At 36.8% G+C, this 20,473-nt stretch overlaps 2 protein-coding genes across 3 annotated transcripts in view; one reads left to right on the forward strand and one right to left on the reverse strand.

Moving 5' to 3' along the window:
• The first annotated feature begins 1,786 nt into the window (after window positions 1-1,786).
• HENMT1 (HEN methyltransferase 1) lies at window positions 1,787-14,413 on the forward strand. Of its 2 annotated transcripts, XM_007431546.4 has the most exons (6): window positions 1,794-3,199; window positions 4,294-4,406; window positions 5,382-5,516; window positions 6,032-6,214; window positions 7,842-8,016; window positions 10,931-14,413. In XM_007431546.4, exons 1-6 carry the CDS (start codon window positions 3,083-3,085, stop codon window positions 11,360-11,362), a joined length of 1,155 nt encoding a protein of 384 aa, XP_007431608.4. In that variant the 5' UTR covers window positions 1,794-3,082; the 3' UTR covers window positions 11,363-14,413. The 2 variants fall into 2 exon arrangements, with proteins under 2 accessions (XP_088010716.1, XP_007431608.4); XM_088154590.1 differs by lacking the exon at window positions 5,382-5,516 and having other exon boundaries at window positions 1,787-3,199.
• A 185-nt stretch (window positions 14,414-14,598) lies between these two features.
• Window positions 14,599-20,473, reverse strand: part of EEIG2 (EEIG family member 2) — a 37,382-nt gene continuing 31,507 nt past the window's right edge. Inside the window, exons 8-11 of the mRNA XM_007431545.3 lie at window positions 19,951-20,137; window positions 19,733-19,860; window positions 19,054-19,123; window positions 14,599-16,814 (exon numbers count right to left, since the gene is read on the reverse strand). Of these exons, the coding sequence (XP_007431607.3) occupies window positions 16,772-16,814; window positions 19,054-19,123; window positions 19,733-19,860; window positions 19,951-20,137 (428 nt within the window). The 3' untranslated portion in view covers window positions 14,599-16,771. The remainder of the gene's footprint in view (window positions 16,815-19,053; window positions 19,124-19,732; window positions 19,861-19,950; window positions 20,138-20,473) is intronic.

Consider the following 20,473-nt stretch of genomic DNA (forward strand, 5'->3'; position numbering starts at 1 on the left):
AATCTCCCAATTTCTAGCCTGATGCCTTAACCACTACACCAAACTGGGTCTCATTTGTCAATCTGGGTTCAGCTAAATGGTGTGTTCCTATTCAACATCATGATCGTGGAATAAGAAACGTTGATCTTTTAATCCATGAGAAATAGTACTAAATCTAATAAGTTCTATCTCACAATAAAATTGATCAGCTTTACTCTTTTTCTTCCAGAAATGGAATTTTATATTGTGGAATTGAAATATTTCACCATTGCTGATATTGCTATTTCTGATATCATAGTTGAATAATTGTTGCATATTGCCCCTGCCATGCATCAGATGGCATCAGCTGAATTCTAGTTATTGTATACCTTTTTCAGAAACTGTGTTTAATATAGAAAGATAAGCCTCAGTTCTTGGTTTCTATTTTAAACTATTATACCACGGAGCTGCCCTTTTTAATTCAAAGAGGCCAAATCACTGTAAGGACACTACTAATTTTCCCTCTGAATTCTGTCTTTATCTGTTCTTATATTAAGAGAACTATGAATTAGATAAACCAAATTTTTGAAATGAGGTGGAGAACTGTGCTGACCAGGAGCTATTTCTTTGATAGATATAAGCTAGTTGTTCCATATAGCATAATTTAAATAACCTACATTCAGGCATGAGTTTTAAGCACTAGTCCAAAATTTATTGATATGCTACTATAACCAATAAACAAGGCTCAGTTTCCATTCTCAAAATAATAGATGGTGTACATCTAGAAACACCTAATATCATTCTCATGATTCTACTTTGAAACCCTATTTAGTTGATCAAGAATTTCTAAGTATTATATTTCTAGTCTATAATGGAGCAACATAGAAATCTTAAAAATAAATAATAGCGTAAAATCAATATTTCAATCCCAAATAATACATGGGATTGTAATTTGGTCTTCACTATTATTTATTTATTTATTTATTATTAAATTTGTATGCCGCCCATCTCCCCACATTGGGTAACTTTGGGCGGCTCACAATTAAAATCAGAAACCTCATCAACAAGTAAAAATCCCCCCATAAATAGTTAAATAAATAATCCATTAAAAATGATCTAAACAAACCAACCCGGTACATAAATACTAAAAACATTCAAGATGATGGGGGGGCAAGGTTGTTGTTGTTTAGTCATTAAGTCGTGTCCGACTCTTCGTGACCCCATGAACCATATTGCGCCAGGCCTTCCTGTCCTTCACTGCCTCCCTGAGTTTGCTCAGTTTCATGCTCATTGCTTCAGTGATGCTATCTAACCATCTCATCCTCTGCCATCCTCTTCTCCTTTTGCCTTCAATCTTTCCCAGCATCAGGGTCTTCTCCAAAGAGATCTCTCTTCGCATTAGGTGACCAAAGTATCTGAGCTTGAGCTTCATTATCGATCCTTCCAATGAGCAATCAGGGTTGATTTCCTTTAAGACTGACTGTTTGACCTCCTAGCAGTCCAGGGGACTCTCAAGGGTCTTCTCCAGCACCACAGTTCAAAGGCATCAATTCTTCAGCGCTCAGCCTTCTTTACGGTCCAGCTCTCACAGCCATACATTACTACTGGAAAAACCATAGCTTTGACTATGCGGATCTTTGTCGGCAAGGTGACGTCTCTGCTTTTTAATATGCTATCTAGGCTTGCCATAGCTTTCCTCCCAAGGAGCAAGCGTCTTTTAATTTCATGGCTGCAGTCTCCATCTGCGGTGATCTTGGAGCCCAAATAAATGAAGTCTGTTACTGCTTCTATTTCTACCCCTTCTATTTGCCAGGAATTGATGGGTCCGGATGCCATGATCTTAGTTTTTTTAATGTTGAGTTTCAAGCCAGCTTTCGCACTCTCCTCTTTCACCCTCATCAAGAGGCTCTTTAGTTCTTCTTCACTTTCTGCCATTAGGGTGGTATCATCCGCATATCTGAGGTTGTTGATGATTCTCCCTGCAATCTTAATTCCGGCTTGTGATTCTTCCAGCCTGGCATTTCTCATGATGTACTCTGCATATAAGTTAAATAAGCAGGGTGACAGTATACAGCCTTGTCAATCACCCCATAAGCCACCTCCACTGGTGCGAGCCCCCATCTGGCCCCTAGGTCTTCTGGCACAGCCAGGATTTCACCCCTTTCCTGAGAACCCTAACCCTAACCCCTTCACTACCTTGAGAATAGGGGACACCACTCTGTTTCTGTGATCGAGAATCTAAGGCCTTTAGTTTTAGCACTTTCCACCAACCTAAACGATTGAAAATTCCAAGATAGCAATATGAGGAAATTCGTTCAGTTTCATTTTGGCCGTTTTGGCATTTTATCTTTAAACACAGTCACTCTGGATTTATCATAATTATCAAGTTGTTATTCTGGCTGTCAAACTAACTGGCTCATATGTAATCTAAAGACTCTCTGAGTTTAAGTAAACAAAACCATATCTTCTGCATAGGCCAAAGTGAAATCTTCCTTTCTCAAATAGAGGGAGGAAAGAAATATTGTATAGTTCACTTAGTTCATGAACCAGATCATTAATAGAGTAATTAAAAAGAAAAAAATGTCCAAAACACAGTCTTGTTTTATCTTTATGTTGGTTGACAATTGGTTTAGAGAGGATACCATGAAGAAAAAACCTTACCTTTAGAATAAAAGGCCTAACTAGATGCAGAAGATGAGAACCAGTGTTCCCATCTTGTCAAATCACTCCAAAGAAGTTTTATATCAATTGTATAAAATGCTGTCCAAAGATCAGTAAAGAAAGCAAATAAGCTGTAGATGATAGCATAAATAGATACAGAGCATCTTGGAGAATGACAATTTCAGTCCTCCTTATATTAAACTTTATTAAAAATAAAAGGAATTACTTCAGTACATGTATAAACAATGTTACACCACAAGCTCAAAGCTGATTTATATCAAGAGTTTCAGATTAATTCTACAGAAAAAAAGAATGTGAAATAAATATAGATGTATTTAATTTGTATAGCCATGAAATATAATCAGATCCCAGTCTACAAAAGAGTTTCTGAGAATATAGCATTTAAGTAATCCTGATCTTTGTTTCTGAGAATATAGCATTTAAGTAATCCTGTTCTTTGAATATGGATGTAACAATGAAGACAGATGATCTTGTGAAGATGATTACATTTACACCACCACTGTATAAGCAACGCTACCACTTTATTAAGCAGTTGGTGAATAAACATAAACCTAAAAAGGTTAGTATGTTTCTTAGTACGATTTTTTCCAATATGGCCGACTGCATTAGAACTCTTATCCTTAAAGGTATTACCTTGCTGTGATATAGCACAGTTTAAAAAAATTGAATTAGGAATTGTAATGGTGGAGGGAGACTCCAAACAACTGACATAGGGGATGATTTATGTACTCGTCATGAATAATATGTAGTATAAGCTTTAGTATTTTTTAGTATTTAGTATTTTTTACATTAAGGTAGAGATTCCCAAACTTCCTTGGTTTATGGCACCCCTAGCAGTTCCCAAACTATGCACTACAGAGCCCCCAGGGCAGTTAGGACAGTTCCGTTTAGTAAAATATCCTGCTGTGGTTCCCCAGACACTGTGGTGCACAGTTTGGGAACCACAGTACAGATGGATGTACATTTTAAATATTATGGTTATTCAAGCAGATGCTGCGAAAAAGCATTCTCAGTAAAACAGTAAAGACTCTTACTCAACTCTCAACAGATCAGAAAAACAAAGAATAGTAATTAAATGATATTGTCTGAAGTCACAAATACACTGTTGTTGGCCTGATCATAGCTTACTGAAAAGCCACAGCTGAGTCCATTCACATAACCTGCAAAGCGAAAAAGAATGTTTTTAGAATTCACAGAAGCTGTACTTGTACAGCCTACTAAGCTAAAAACAAGCAAGCCACATTACAGTTAATGGCCTAATATGGGTTACTTGGTTAATCAGGGTTAAAACAATAATTGCGCAGTGGGATGTGTGAACCTGTCAAATTAGAGTTATTTGATCTGGTTTTGTATACGCAAGATTAATTTTCAGGATCCATGTATGCGTGCAGTGTTTTATTTATGGCTTCTGCCAATATATGCATGGTGATCTTTGCATATGATTTCTGTATAAATGTAAGTAGCAATGAGATATTGCCCCCTTCAAAATATTACAGTATTTTTTTTCCAGTGCTGGTAGATTACAATCCTCTGTCACCATATGGCTAACTCTAATCAAGCCTAGTGTTAAATCAGCATTCATTTTCATTACGTAAGGCTGTCAAACAAGCCTTATATGTGATATTAGGAATTGTATCCAATTCACATTAACAGGTGGCAGATTTGGGATGTGCTGATTGTAGACTACTCTGGATGCTGAAATTCTGCAATTGTATTGAAGTGCTCGTTGGGCTAGATATCAGTGAAGAGGTGATGAAGGAAAAAATGTAAGTTGAAAGTATAAGTTTATTTTTCTTTCGTGAAAGCGATGTGTTGTGCCCAAACAATTTTCATTCTCTCTCTCTCTCTCTCTCTCTCTCTCTCTCTCTCTCTCTCTCTCTCTCTATATATATATATATATATATATATACACACACACATATACATACATACATACATACACACACACACACACACACACACACACACATATATATATATATATATATATATATATATATATATATTGCCTAAGAAGGAGGAGAATGAAACATAAGGAGTTTTATTTTCCATTTCTGAAGCATTCTTAAAAAATATGGATATGATAGGTCAGTGCCTAACTGAGAGTTGTTGATTATAGCATTTTGGAGTTTGAGGGAGGAGGAAAGAATGTAGTCATTTGTCTCTGAACTTTCTCACATGGATAAACTGGTATGCTTTTCATTGCTATTAAGATCTCCAGCACAGTGAAATCAGAAAGTAATATATAAACAATTGTGCTTTCTTGACATACTGTTTTTGGCATCTTTCCTCATGTTACAATCTTTAATGAATAAGGAAAACATGCTATCATTCCTCGTTCCTCTCAGGAAAATATTCAGATGGACAATAGTCACAAAACATTATGCCATATTAAATCTATTAACTGTCCACAAATTAAGAATGTTTTATTCAATATATTATTAGTCCAACATATGTCACAAAAAGGAATATGGGGAGTAGAGCAAGAAGATCTGTCGGTGTCCAAAGAATCAGTATCCGTATCATTCATAAACCAGTCAGACATTATCCAGATTGTACCCACAATGTGCTGGATAGAGGAGTATATTAAAACTCAAGCATCTTGTACTTGCACAGTCCTCTTTCATGTTGAATGACTTGAGCTGAATTATACATTCACGATGCACAGGACACACAGAGTGAAAAGGGTAAATGTACAGACAAAATAGTGCTTTCATCCTGTACAATTTCTTTGCTTTCAGGCATACGCTGTCTCCCCTTCCTAGTGACTATCTTCAGCCAAGTGAAAGACCACTGACAGTTACCCTCCTTCAGGGTTCTGTTGCTCACAAAGATCCCTGTATGCTGGGCTTTGATTTGGTAACATGCATTGAATTGTAGGTATTCCTTTGAGGTCATATTATGTGATGAATGTTTAAAAATCAAACTCAGTTTACTAAAAACACACTGCTTTTCTTAATATATTTATAACTTTATATTTCCTGGTTCTTAGCAAAGTCTCATAAAAAAGGAATGTCCCCTTTTAGTTTTTTAATTTCTTAAACAATAGAACAGCATAAATAATACTGTGGAAAGTTAAAGAAGCTGACAACCCAATTTTTATACTCGCAGTGCAGTATATTAAAGTTAATTTGTGATTCAGGGCAAGCGGGACAGTGATCCTATCCTGACTGCCTTCTCTAAAACCTCCCAGAAAGAATCTGGTTTCTCTCCTGTGCCATTGACTTTCCTGCTGTCTCCAAAATTTGAATATGGATGATCAGCTTCAGTTCCGGTCTCTGCCTTTAGCTCATCATAACAATTACAGTGAAGTCCTGTCACATTATTAAAGTAAATATGTTCACTTGATCTGGGAAGTAAAAAATTCTTCATTACAACTTTGTGTTTTCAGAATAGAACACCTAGAGGCACAAGATTTGGAGAAATTTCCAGAAGTAGTATTTGGTTTCATGTCTCCAGCCATGATTGTAATTAGCACACCAAACTCAGAGTTCAATTATTTACTTCAAACTGTATCATTATTTAGACATCCAGATCATAAATTTGAATGGAACCGAGCACAATTTCAGAACTGGTAAGTTCATTCAATCTTTTATATGTTTTATTATGAAAGAATAAAGAACAATGGTAGATATTTTAACATAAAAATAAATTGCAATAAAATGAAACAGCTTTTAATAGCTTTTATAATTCTGAATGTATGGAAAGTCTCTCTTCTTCCTTGCTGTTAATTTATTTTATTTTAAAAATGTATATGCTACCCTTAACCATGTTTTCCCAGGCTTATATCACTTTAAATCATGGATATGAAAAAGGACATTGAAGTAATACTAATAAAGATACAAACCATCAAAGCCTAACAGCAGCCAAATTAATTAAACAGTTTTTTGCAATGCATAAATTTAAAATATTGAAATATTATAGTAAAGGTCTGGGAGAATTATAAGGTCATTGCCTAGTGCTAGAAAGAGAAATAGTATATACTTACATGTATTTCACTTGAGAGGGTGTTCTAAAGTCAGGAAGTGCTACCTGCCCTAGATCTCAAAAGATGACAGTGCATGAGTAGGAATGTATAGAAAAAAACATTTCTTCCAATAATTTAGTCCCATGAGATAATGTAGTTTATAAGTTAACACCAGCACTTTGAATTGAGACTAGAAATGAAGCAGGAGACAATGAACATCAGATCAGACCAATTGTATATGCTGTACTTATAAACATTTTTGAAATGGTGACAGTAAAAAAAAAAAAAAAAGTATAGCCATAGGGTAGACAGTGTTGTGTATTTTGGATTACCCTATCTAGTTGATTTAACAACAACCCCAATGTATGGAAAGCAAGTGGAAAATGATATAGCAGGCCAATCACATTCACTCTATATATTTGTGGGAACCCAGATTTTTAAAAGACACGTAGACGAGTACAATTTATCATCTTAACTTTTCTCATAGAAATAAATGGGATTTTCTGGTAATATACGGAAATACTGTCTCATAGCTCTTGAATTACTCTTGCCTCATCATAGCTCCTAGGTGCATCTAGTTCACAATACCACAATTTTCTTTTATCTATGAAAGCCTGTTCACTATCCTGGCGGGGTTGTGGTTTTAGCTGTTTGCCGCATGTTTAACTGTATGAAGAAGAGACTGGGCCATATTTTTCTGGAAGTTGCTGCCCTTCTCTTTTTGAGGTTACAGAATTAACAGTTGTTGACTGCAGCCCCTATTTACTTCCAAATACATGTGGTTAAACAAAACAAAAAGAGGCACTCCAGAACTGGAGAGACAATTTTTTGCTTACTAGTTTTGCATGTGTGAAGCATGGTACAATGGTAGCTTTATTTCCAGTAGCCACTGCTGTCTCCATCACTTCTATATCCGGTACATTCACATAGCAGTGATAATGGAAAAGGAGGGATGGATTGCCCTTCCCACCAGAACGCCTTACCCATTTTTCCTTTGTGACCTGTTTTCCTTTGTGACCTGTTTTCATAAGCCTGATCATGTATTGTTGTGACACTCCAAGTAAACAAAATGATTTGTTCTATTGGGCTCTGTTCTTGTTCTCTAGGTACAGTTGAAATATTTCCATACTGTAAGCATGTAAGAGTAGATAGAGAAAATTAGAATGTGTGACATACTTGTTTGTTACAATAAATCCCTTGAAATTTCTTGATTTTTGTTTTCTCACAAACCTAGGGCTCTTGATGCTGCTGCTCGTTATGATTATACAGTAGAGTTTACTGGAGTAGGAGCGCCGCCTTGTGGGAAAGATGTTGGATTTTGTACACAAATTGGTGTGTTTGTAAGAAAAAACCTAAGAAATGTCAAGCCTGAGAGATTTGAGAAATATCAGAGAAGTGTTTATAAAACTGTAAGTAGATCTTTCGCTTCTATAAAGTGAGTCAGTTTTGATTTCAAGGAACAATTCTGGAAAGATGTATCTTTTAATTATGTCATTATAACAGGAGTTAAAATACTGGGCTTCTGCCTCTTTAATGTCAAATGCACTTTGGGTTAGAGTAGCTATAAATGTTAAAATATTTATTGGAAAAGAAGTTCTATTGATTTCAGGTTGTCTTCAAATAAATGTGTTTTGTGATTGAGGAAGTAAGAGTATGGAAAACCATTCAGACCTGTCAACTGGAGTTTAAGAACTACTGTTATTCTTATATAATTTAAACTAAAAACATTTGGAAGGAATAAGATTACTACCTACACTACATTTAAAAAAAATTATGCACTGGTGCTAATGTTCCCAATAGCATGAGTTTGAATTTGAGTCTAAGTCTTATGTTCAGTAGCTCACTCTGAACTTGGTTTTTCATGGAGCAACAATTAATAAGGTAGAGTAGGAAAGTCAGCTGCTGTCTTATTTAAAATTAATTATTTTAATCCAAGTAATGCTTAAATGAATAAATTATGAGAAGAAAGCTAGTTGATAAAACAATTGCAGGTAGTCCTCACTTAACGACCACAATTGGGACTGGAATTTCCATCGCTAAGTGATGCAGTTGTAAAGCGAATCATCATGTGACCACCACTGCTTAGTGACCGCAATCCCGGCACTCCTGGTTGCCATCGATAACCAAAAATTGCGAGTCATTAAGTGGAGGGAGTCCCAGGTAAGGAGTGGGGGGGTGCCACAGAGGGGTGGGGTAGGCTCTGGGAGGCCTGGTGCAGCCTGTTCACAAGTTGGGGGGTGCTGCAGTGCAGCACAAAGCCTCAGCCTCCCCAGCCGAGCCCAGCAGCATGGTGAAAAGCTACTGTGCCCTGGGAAGCCTCAGCTGCCCCAGCCTGGCCCAGCAGTGCTTACGACTGCAGGGGTGCTGCCACTCCCCCCACCTGCCTATCTCCCTCCACCATCTATGCCTTTTTGGCTGCCCTGCACAGCAGCACTCAGTGGCAGTGCTGGGGTTGAAGTAGAGGCCCAGGGCCTTCAGTAATCTCAGCCAGCTGCCACTGCCCCAGGCATCTACTTCAGCCCCAGAGCCACTGCTGCCACTGAGAAATGCCGCCTCAAGCCCCAAACTAAGGCCAGTCACCCCAGCACCATTGTGCAAAGCCCCAGTTGCTCCTGCTGCCCTGCATTCCACAGGCTCTGCCGCATCCAGCTGACCTTTGCCGTTTTCTTCCCGGTGCTGACAAGGCAGGCCCCGCCTGACCCTACTGTATGCAAGGGAGCAGCTGGCCATGCTAGGCCTTCTTCCCTGGGCCGCTCGCACCATTCTCTAAGCCGCTCAGGCCATTCCTTTTCCAAATCACACCCCCCATTCCTTCTCCAAATAGCATGCCCCATTTTTGTGATCCTTCAGGAACCTTCTGGTTTTCTCCACGACTTGTGAGAACGGGTGTGCTTTTTGGAGAAGGAATGGGGTGTGTGATTTGGAGAATGAGGTCTTCTGAATCACTGCGAGAATGGGGCTCCTGCCATTCACCAAATAGCATGCCCATTTAACGATGGTTTGAAGTTACGACAGCCTTGGAAAAAATGTTTTACGACCTGTACTCGCACTTATGACCATCGCACCCCCACAGTCACATGATCATGATTTGTGACCTTTATTACGATGGTTAAATGAATCACCATGGTTGTTAAGTAGATCGCGTGGTTGTTAAGCGAATTCCTCTTAAAAAAAAGTCCATTGGGGAAGCTGGATTTGCTTAATGACCATGTGATTTGCTTAATGACTGTTGTAAAAATGGTTGTAAAATCGGATCTGGTCACGTGGTACTTGCTTAATGACTGTTGTGCTTAATGACCAATTTTCCAATCCCTATTATGGTTGTTAAGTGAGGACTACCTATTTAGGGAAAAAGTTGCCTTCCTTAAAAAGAGCCAAAAGAACAGGAACTCAGTGTTGGGTGTAACAATGCATCATAAATAGAACTTGATAGCAGTGGGAACCCCCAGGCTACATGTGTCTCTCCCATACTCTATTTGGTGACAAAATTAATAATTTTAGGTGGCACAATAAGTTGTAAGAGAGGAGTTAGGCATTTTAAGGGTGAGAATGGGAGAATAAGGCTTCCATGAGGCTAAACACTTCTAGCTACTCATTAAGGGTCTCCAAGAAAACATAAAATGGATCAGATTTTTAGGCCTTGTTCCATACAGTGATATTGCTGCACCACTGGAAGTTTGGAGGGCTAAATTATAGCTCTTACCAAGTAGCTGCCTACTCCTGTATGAAGACGTCTACGTTAAGGAACATTTCAGTATAGTGTAATGATTATAGTCATTGTCTTGGAAATGTTATTGGTCATATGTTAAGAGGATTGGCTATGCTGGCTGGGAACTGTGGTTACAGTGCATTTAGAGGGCAAGATGTTGGGAAAGGTTGGTTTAATCCCACAGCTTGAATACTTTCAAAAAGAAGACCTCAAGGCCATAAGCCATGAAGTCAGTCAAATGGTTCTCAAAGGCAGACCAATGCCAAAGGGTAAATAAGAATTTTAAAAAATGGATAAAAATGCGCAAGGAGAATGGAGAAATATGACAGTAGGCACTAAAAAAAAGAAGAATCAGTGTAATCTGTAATGTTTTTCCAATTGAAGAAGAGTAAGAACTCTGAGGAAGAAACTGTACCCATTGTGCATTTAAGGTGGGAAGGGTGTCTACACAGAAAACTATGAATAATTAGTTGTTTTTAATTTGATTCTGAAGTACTGTAAGCTTGCCACAAAGTTTAAAGCTGAGTATAGTTCAAAATGCAAAAAGCTAAATAGGCAAAGTCTTTAAACATTTGATGTACTATATAAATGGATTTTGTTTCTTCATGAGAAAGGTTTTCAAAGTCATATATCCAAGCCTTAAAGATGAAAAGTATTTGCAGAATGCAGTGGTCAATGAAGTTGTTCGAGCAGCAGAGATAATTGCAAGGAGACAACTGGACTACAGAAAATCTGAATATAAAAAGCACTGTGATGATCTTATTGGGACAGAATCCGGATTTCAACAATCTTGTTTCCTGAAGTATTTGGACAATTTTTCTTTCTCTGAAGCTGATAGTAAAAATATGCAGCCACTGGCTAGGGGAAATATTATCTATGTACCTCTTGCAAAAATCTTTTCTTTTTCCAAAGTGAATAAACTTTGTGGCACCTTTGAAACGCTTAATAAGCTCATAACTGGCAAAATTACACTAAGCCATGATAGATCTGCGGTGATGATTGAGATGGAAAATGAAGATGAAGAGCAGGATAGCGATAATAATTAAAAGTAACTGCTCCTGTCATTAACAGAATAAGGAGTCTAGTAATTGAAATGCTGGTAATTGCTGGTTAAAAAAATGGACTTAAACACTATAATCAGGTGTTACATTTTCACATTAAATTGGATTATAGATGGTTGAGTAACTTCTTAGTGTCCAAGGGCGGCACTTGATTTTGTTTTTCAGCTGAGGAAAGCAGTCTGTTCCCATGATGCCTTTGCCCACAGAGTGGGTGAGGCGATGTTATACTAGGCAACACTTAAGGAGGGGGACCCATAACCTCCATAAAAGTGTAACAGAAAATAATAATTTCAAAGCAAAGTAAGCAATACAGCTTTTCAAATTTGCTAAAAATAATTGGAAGCACAGTGATGGGTCTAAGGGTGCAGATTACCCATCCATGAGTTTCACTACATAGTTCTGAGTACGTTTGAATGCATGTGAAAATAAGTTAGTCTAACCACAAAGCAAAAAAAGAATGTTATTGGAACAAAAGCTTAAAAATTGTTTTCATAATTTTAGTACTAGAAAAAGTAAAATTTAAGGAGTTTTGTACTAAAATGTATAGATTGCTGTACAAAAGTTCAAAACAATTAGTATACTACTAAAGTATGTGCTAGTAATACTGAAGTATGGTAAATGTAAGTACGTTTAACAAACTAAACCCAGCTGTAATCATGTATTGTGCTTTTAAACATTTTCCCCAAATGTCTTAATGTTTCTGTGTTATACAATAATAACTTGTCAATTAGATGTTGTGTGTTTCTGAAAGTTCCAAGTAAGTGTACATAGTGATTGATTTGCAGCTGGGAAAAGCTATACAGGTATTTTCAATCCTACCTTCCAATTCTACCATTGCAGGAATGATAGAAATTGACCTTGTTTTCTGATCCTGCCCCAGTTCTTTTTTCCGATTCTAAAACACTGTTAGTTGTAAGGTGTAGTCTTGACTTTGATGTCATTAAACTGCTATGTATCAAATAGTTTTTTTTCTCCATTGCAATAGAATATCCTCATCCCCATCTCCTCATACATAGAAGTATAAAGACTGCTCTTTGTACATTCTGTTGACAAGTATGATTTTCATGTAACTATAGTATTGAAATATTGCTATGATTCCCACAGCAGTGATGCATATAAGTGCTTATGCTATTCTTCTAATGTATCAGTGAACAGTTCTATTACATTCATCCACAAATAGCAACTGGCATGCTTTCCTAAATATTGTTAGACAGTAACGCTAATTTTGTACAATCTTTGTCCCTCCCCCCATACTCCTGTGAAGAGCTGATACCAAACATGGTTTCAAGGGAAACTTCCCATGACAGTATATTTAGTGAACATTTTTATAGGTAAAACACATAGGATTTCAAAATGTTATAGAATGAAAATGCTCAAAATAAACTGAAATAGCATGCCAAGTATATGTGATTCATAATTAGCTTTGTCAAGAAACTCTAATGGCATGTGACATGCAAATGTGGCAAACATAAATCTAACAGAAAGTCAGGTAAGGTTCAGCAAACATAAGTTCCATTCCATATCAGACTCTATAACAATGGATATGTAAGAACATAAGGTACTGGAATCAGTTCCCTCAGTTCCATAATACTGTGCCACATAGCACCCAGAAGTAGTCAGGAAATTAGAAGCTGCAGAGAGATCAAGAACCAAGAAAGTTGCCTTTCCCTGTCTTTTCTTGTAAAGGACATCAACCAGGGCAATCAGTGCTTCCTCACTCCAATGACCAGGCCTAAACCTGGAGTGGAATAGATCCAGATAATTTATTCCAAGGGCACTTTAACCACCTTCAGGTGAGTCTCACCTAAAGAGACAGTAGGAAGTGGATGAGTCTTTTAAATATCAAAAGGCTTAGAGTGGATTTCTTGAGAAGTGTACCTGCTACCATTGTTAAAGTATCCAGCCTCTGTCCCTGCAAATATTTACTGCATTTACAGTATTATATTCCAGATAAATATGTTTATCTGGATAAATGATTGATTGATTGATTAATAAATACATAAAGTCAGTGAAATCAGCCATAATGAACAGGAGGTCAAAAGGCCATACATAGCTACAAGTATCCACATCCTCAGACCTTATACTCTGAAATGGACTCTACAAAATGGCCAGACAGAACATCTGACACACATTTGTACTTGTATCAACTGTGACATCAACATAAGCACTGGGAGGGGCTATTTTACCCCCCCTCCTCAAATGTCTTACCAATGAGTTGTGTATTATGCAACATAATATAATGGAGAGCTCTCACATAGTGTCTGGCTTCATGGCTGTAGCTTTTCTTTTTTCTAAAGCTGGATAGCCAAGTTATTTAATAGATTAAGAGGAAGAAATATGTCTTGGCATCCTCTCCCCATTGCCAGGCTCTGCTTAACTGTGTCTTCTTAATTCTTCTTTACTAAAATACGTCATTGTTGGGGCTGAGATGTCTCATTAGCTGGGGTCTCTCGGAGGTGTTTTGTCAGTGATGAAATGTGATGCAAGCTCGATCCTTTATGTACATGCATGGAACATTGCAACGGATGTACTAAAAGGGGTGGAATTTGCATTGTGGTGCCTTGAAACACACTTCGTCATTCTTCCTTCCTCTCCCCTGCTCCTGCAGAAATCCATGGGCTTTCTTTTGCTTCAGGAATTTTAAATTCTGGATTTTAATTTAGACCAGTAAATTAGAGAGACTAATATTCATGAGAAAAGAGAAGGCAATGCGGCTAGATAAGCCAACTCATCTTTAGCTTATCTATTTTTTATGAAAAAGTAAAATAATAAAAGCATTGGTTCCATTCCAAGTTCATCATATACTAATTCTCACTATATTTAGCAAAGAAGTGAATTATTAATATATGGTCAATATTACCTTTAGCACTAGGGATTTAACAAAGGGATTTAAAAGTTCCAATAGAAGAGAATGGAACCCCCTGAATGGAATTTGCATTCTAAGGAAAGCAATTGGCCCAAATAAGCCAGTTCTTTGGGGAAGCTTGTGGCTTTTAAAAAAATAAAACTGAAAATGGGATGCAGTTAATTTAAAAACCCCTCTTTCTGCATGCTGCTTTCTGGAAAGGTAACCTGCTCTCTTTGGAATTTTTATTTTAGGAAAAAAGAATAAAGAAGAAATACAGGAAGAATATTTAAATCTCTGTATGATTATTATTAACAAAAAATAACACCAATAGAAGTTGAAGACAAATTTTATTGAATTTGTAAGTTCACTTTACAATTACGTATTTTATGATAAAAATGTTGATTTTAATAAAAACATTAGCATATCAGTATATAGTTTACACAAATTTAATGCCATATAAATATGAAGGTCATTTCCCATGTCTCATATGGTACTGGAATCACTTCATTAAAATGGTACAATTAATAAAAGTGCATGATATTTGTTCAAACTTTACACAGAAGAATCATTACATAGAATTAGCATATGGAATCAAAAGAGCTACCACCAACATGTTGAGTGCAGGAGGTAAATTCCCTTCCTACTATTTCTAGAAGGAGCAAAATTGGATATCTTTATGTGGACTAATATTACATTTGACTGTACAAATCATATTCACTGTGGAATATTTGGTTGAAAGTGATAATTTCTCATTATGAGTACGTGACCCTGTCATTGATTTTAACCTGTGCATTCTTGTATGGATTTATTATTTCTCTAGATCAATTATTTTCCAGCACTAAGAATATTCCTCAATAAATGCAAGCACTATTTTAGGTGAGTTTACTTAACCACCCTACTAGAAAGTTCAAAGTAAATTAGAGTGTATTTCAAAATAAACCTTGTGCATTCTCTTTCCATTATTTTAACAGCAGCTTAAAAAAAATCCACTTAAAATCAAGTTAGAACGAGTTGAAACATAATAGAATACTTTTGGGTACCATAATAAAGAAATGTATTATTTTAAGAGTTCACACATGTGATTTCAACAAAAAAGCTGTGACATTTATAAAAACAGTATTTCAAACATTAAAAATCCTTCATTTAACTAAAAATAACTTTCATTTTTTCAAAAAGAAACACTGATACCGTGAAAACAGTAAAATAAGAAAACATTAAATAAGATACCTATAATTAGCTTATTTAAAGTTGTTTTTAAAGGTATAACAATTTCTGTTTTTTAAAGACATGAGACCAGCTATTAAACAACTATTGATACAGTTCAAAACTATTGGCAGTTTTCATACCGTTTGCAAAAATAAAATGTGATGTTTCTGCTGTCAGATAATGCTTCATTGAAATTGTTGCATAGGCAAATTATATTGTTTTGTTTATACAAATGTTTATACATCACAGTTCTACCAGGATATTTCTTCTGTGTAAGTCTCATTGAAATAAGTCCTATTTAAGAAGGCATGGAAAAAAGCAATTTAAAACTGGACAGTGCTAGGAGCAAAGCGCTCATCCATGTACGTTTTTACACAGGTGATGTTGCATTTAGCAAGTGTTTCCTTCATGCATGGATCTATACAGCTACAGTACTTTATGACTGGCAAACATAATGCAACAAAAACTAAGGGAATTGCTATTACATCATTTGTCTGATTTAAGTTGGGCCCAAGTCAGAAATTCAACTAAAAGAATGGATTTCACATGGACTGAAGTAAACTTTATAAAGTGCTTCTCTTTATAGCTGTTTATTATTTATTATTAAATCTTAATAAAATAGTCTGTAACTCCCTTTTCCTTAGAAACAAGGCACTCTCAAATGTTATTCTCCAAGCTTTCTCTGCAAATCATCCTATGAACTCAGAGTTCTCATTCAAACCTGTGATGATTTTGGTACAGCTCAAATGTCAGTCAATACAACCTTACACTTTTCAAATATAGTTTTCAGAATACAGCACTTACTTGACTCTGAGTACTGTTCAAACAGTAATACAATATGCACATAAATCCTCTTAAACTTAGGGTTAGTCACTCATTTTCAAGTGACAATAAAACACATTACTGAAATGCATATTACATTTTAAAGCTACACATATTTATAAAAGTATTACTTTCTCAAAACACTTCCTTGAATCAGTACTTCCCATTTCCTATTCTGATTTGCCTATAGGAAACACTACTGAAGGCATTTCCACTTACTGACAACTGATTTCAATATATGTTCAATTATATAGAATTTTTTCTCTTTCCAAAAAAGCAATTTGATTTACATATGAACAATGCAACAAGTCCATCAACAAATTTTTCAACAAATTAGCAACATACTAAAAGATGGAAAATTGCCCTTATATCATAGGTGGTTTTAGAAGAGGGTATTTTCAATATAAAGAATCTAAACTGATAAGATTCAGGCCAGTGTATGCCAGCTTTCAGAAGATCTCATCTTTGATAATATTGAGAAATAAATTCTGGAAATCCATCAACTTAGTCCAGTTCTTCTAGCGTTTTATCACTACTTGTTCATAAGCTCCAGATCCCACTCTGAAAGATCAGAGGAAAAGTTAGAAACAAAAGGAAAACTTGAACTTGTACAGGTAGTCATCGCTTAACATACACTTGTTCAGCGACCATTCAGAGTTACAATGGTGCTGAATGACGGGTACTTACAATGGATTGTTATGGTTGTGGCAGTTGTAGCATCCCTGCAGTCATGTGACTGCAATTCAAGCACTTCATGACCACTCACAATTACGACATCGCAGTGTCCCATGGTCATGTGATCACCATTTGTCACCTTCACTGCCAGCTTCCAACAAGCAAAGTCAATGGGGAAGCTGGCAGGAGGTCCCAGAATGACAATCATGTGACTGCCAGACGCTGTGACCATGTGGGATTTGCCTAACAATAGCAACTGGGACTGCTGGAACTGCTGTCAAAAATCGGTGTAGTCATGTGACGTCGTGCCTTACAGCTGCGTTGTTTAATGAAAGAGTTCCCATTATCATTGATAAGTGAGGACTACCTGTACAGCATTTTGTGCTCTCACACAGTGGAAATTTCGTATTACAAGACATTTACAGTTTCTATAAAAGAAAATCACCATATGTCTAACTATCATGGCATAATGTTAGCATAGAGAATGGAGACAATTTCAGAGAAGATTTTCATACAAAGAGACACATAGGGCAGGTTGGATGCAACAGTAAGGCAGAATATTTGAAGTCAAGGGTTTGTCATGGACCCTTTTTGTCCAGCAAATAATGGCTAATAATTTTACTTCTTCATGTGGAAGTTGGCATAACTCAACTTTGAGGCTGAGACTGTCACCACTTACACATTTAGCTATTTTCTTACAAGGTATGTTTTAAAAGTCAACTCCATCAAAGGTACATTAATTAGAATCTAATCTCCAATGGCCCTTTGGAATTATTTTGATTTAACCATAACATGAAGACCATAGTCTTACTTGGAAACAAGAAAAGGGGGCAAGCAACAAGGTTTGTATGGGAAACTGCCAGGAAATCTCAGGGCTGTAGGCTAGACTGGGAACTTAAATTAGTTTCCCATTGTGTGGAAGAAGAATATACAGATTATTTCTGTATTCTTGCCAGTTTAGTTGACTTAAAGTTTTAACCTTACTTCAAATGAGAAAAAGCAGGTAAGATTGTTTGGGGAATTATTTATTTATTTATTTATTTATTTATTTATTAATTAATTATTAAATTTGTATGCCGCCCATCTCCCCCTAGCAGGTGACTCTGGGCGGCTCACAGTTAAAATCAGAAACCCCAGCAACAATTAAAAATCCCCCATAAATAGTTAAAATAAATTAATCCATTAAAAAATAAAGACAACAAACCCTGTACATAAATACTAAAAACATTCAAGATGACCGGGGGGGGCAAGGTCAATCACCCCACAAGCCACCTGCACTGGTGCGAGCCCCCATCCAGCCCCCAGGCCTTCTGGAACAGCCAGGATTTCACCCCTTTCCTTGAGAAAGGGCCATGAGAGTGGGGGCACACAGGACCTTGGGAGGCAGATTGTTCCATAGGGCGGGGGCCACAGCAGAAAAAGCCCTCTGCCTAGAACCCACCAGTGGAAATTCCTTGACCGGTGGGGTCTGCAACATGCCCCTTCTGCTGGACTGAGTGGGGTGGGCTGAAGTAACCGGGGCGAGACGGCTCCTCAGATAACCTGGTCCTGTGCCATGAAGGGCTTTAAAGGTGATGACCAACACCTTGAATTGGACCCAGAAGCAGATTGGCAACCAATGCAGCTCGCGTAACAGCGGTGTTATATGTGCCCTCCTAGGGGCATTCAGAACTGTCCGCGCTGCGAGTATGTTTTTATGTTAACTCTTGTTTTTCATGAGAAGCCAGAATGTTAAAGAATTAGGGGGTTCTGTTATACAGCCACGAATTTAGAAGTAAAACTGATGCCGCAACATAAACATTTTCAATAAATAAATGCATCCAAAGAATGGAGAAAGTCTGCCCTTTGCTGTACTTGCAAGTTTGTCAAATTGTGCTTTTGTCATTGAACATTCTCATTCCATTCTTTCTTTTTATACGGAATTTTCTTGTTTTCCTGTTTGTTCCATGTTCCCCTATCTTTTTCTGTATTTTCAATACTAGATTGTAACGCAGAGACTGTTGTTTTGCATATTATATTCAAACAAAACTTTAGACGCTTTACAGGAACAATTTAAGGGGTTTAGATGTGGTTTTCACTGCCTATTATGTCACAGATAAGAGGATGCATTGCATTAATGACATACCTATTAGGTAAGTGATGACTTCCAAAAGCAGTGCTCCCTCCAGGACCTACAAAAAGTCTCAGTCCTTCCTCTGCAAAAATAAATATAAAAATATGCAGTATTAGTATGTTTGACAAGCCTGTTTGTGGAAGACCTACGATACAATGAATGTTTCTTGCCTCTTTCTTCCTGCTGTAAGCATGGCTAGGAACCTTTGAGAGCAGAGTAGGATATGATGGGAGAAGTTCCAAACAAAGAGGAATCTGTAGAAACTGCAGGTCCCCCTATTTTGAATTAATATATCTAGGTTCTCTGATTATATATGGTACTACAGTTGTCAGGAGTACTAATTCTACAAATACATTTCCAATCTGAACAACTATGTTTCTTCAGAGTGTCAGAGGATCTAGTGCTTTCATCAAAGTGACAAAAGCAGCATTGTGCTGCAAGGTCAGCCCCTGTGTACATGCATACATCATGACCATACAAAAGGGGTGGAGCACTGGTGTGATGCTGCTTTCATACTCTGCCCTTCTGTGGCTGCTGCTATGTTTCTTCAATAGGTGCTATTTTTAGTATCTTTAACAATTAGTATGTAATTAATGATTTTCCTCTGTATAACCTAGGAGTCCCAGCCATGAATTGGAACTATTCCTCAACAATTTATTATCAAGCTTCTACTCTTTCCAGCTTTACAAACCTTCTGCACTTGAGTCCAAACTGAAGTCTTGAGTCTGCAGTATTTTTTCAACAATATCATCTGCATCAACTCTTGTGGCATCCACCCTCTTTAGCTGTGATTCCACAGAATCCTGTTTTACTGGTTGCCTATGAAAAATATGAAATACCTAGAAAAGTTATGCTCTATAAACAATCATCATCAAATACCACATTATTAAACTCTCTGTAGTAGTTTACCTGTTTGAATTTTCTGAGACTGCATCTTTCATGGTTGCTTCCAAATTATCCTCAATACTTTTGGATTCTTTCTCTTCACATGGCTCTAGAATACTACTTATACCAGTTGATGTACTTCCTGCAGAGGTATTTCTTTTATGACAGAGATCAGAGAAACTGGATGATCTGGAATGAGCAGTGCTGTATCCTAGAAGATATAATTATTAATTCAGAGCCATTAGTCTGATGCCATGTCAAAAATTCCAAATTTTTCTTCTAACCAGAATATGCCATTTTTCTAATGTCAAGTATAATATAACTATTTGTGATTTATTTGATTATCAGCACCTAGTAAGGACTTGTACATAAAAAAGCGGGAACAGCATCAAAGAAGTTTAAATTAATATCAAGTCACACAGTGCTGAAGTCTTCATTAAAGTTGCACCTTCTCAAATAATTATTACTTTCTGAAATAATAATTTAAAACCTTCTGAAGATCCATTAAGGCTTCAGCTGGACTACCAGCTATGCAGAGCAGAAAAAT

This window comes from Python bivittatus, unplaced genomic scaffold (genome assembly GCF_059951505.1).
Source record: "Python bivittatus isolate LINGU-HERP-01145 unplaced genomic scaffold, Pbiv_v1 ctg000700_np1212, whole genome shotgun sequence".
Classification (NCBI taxonomy): domain Eukaryota; kingdom Metazoa; phylum Chordata; class Lepidosauria; order Squamata; family Pythonidae; genus Python; species Python bivittatus.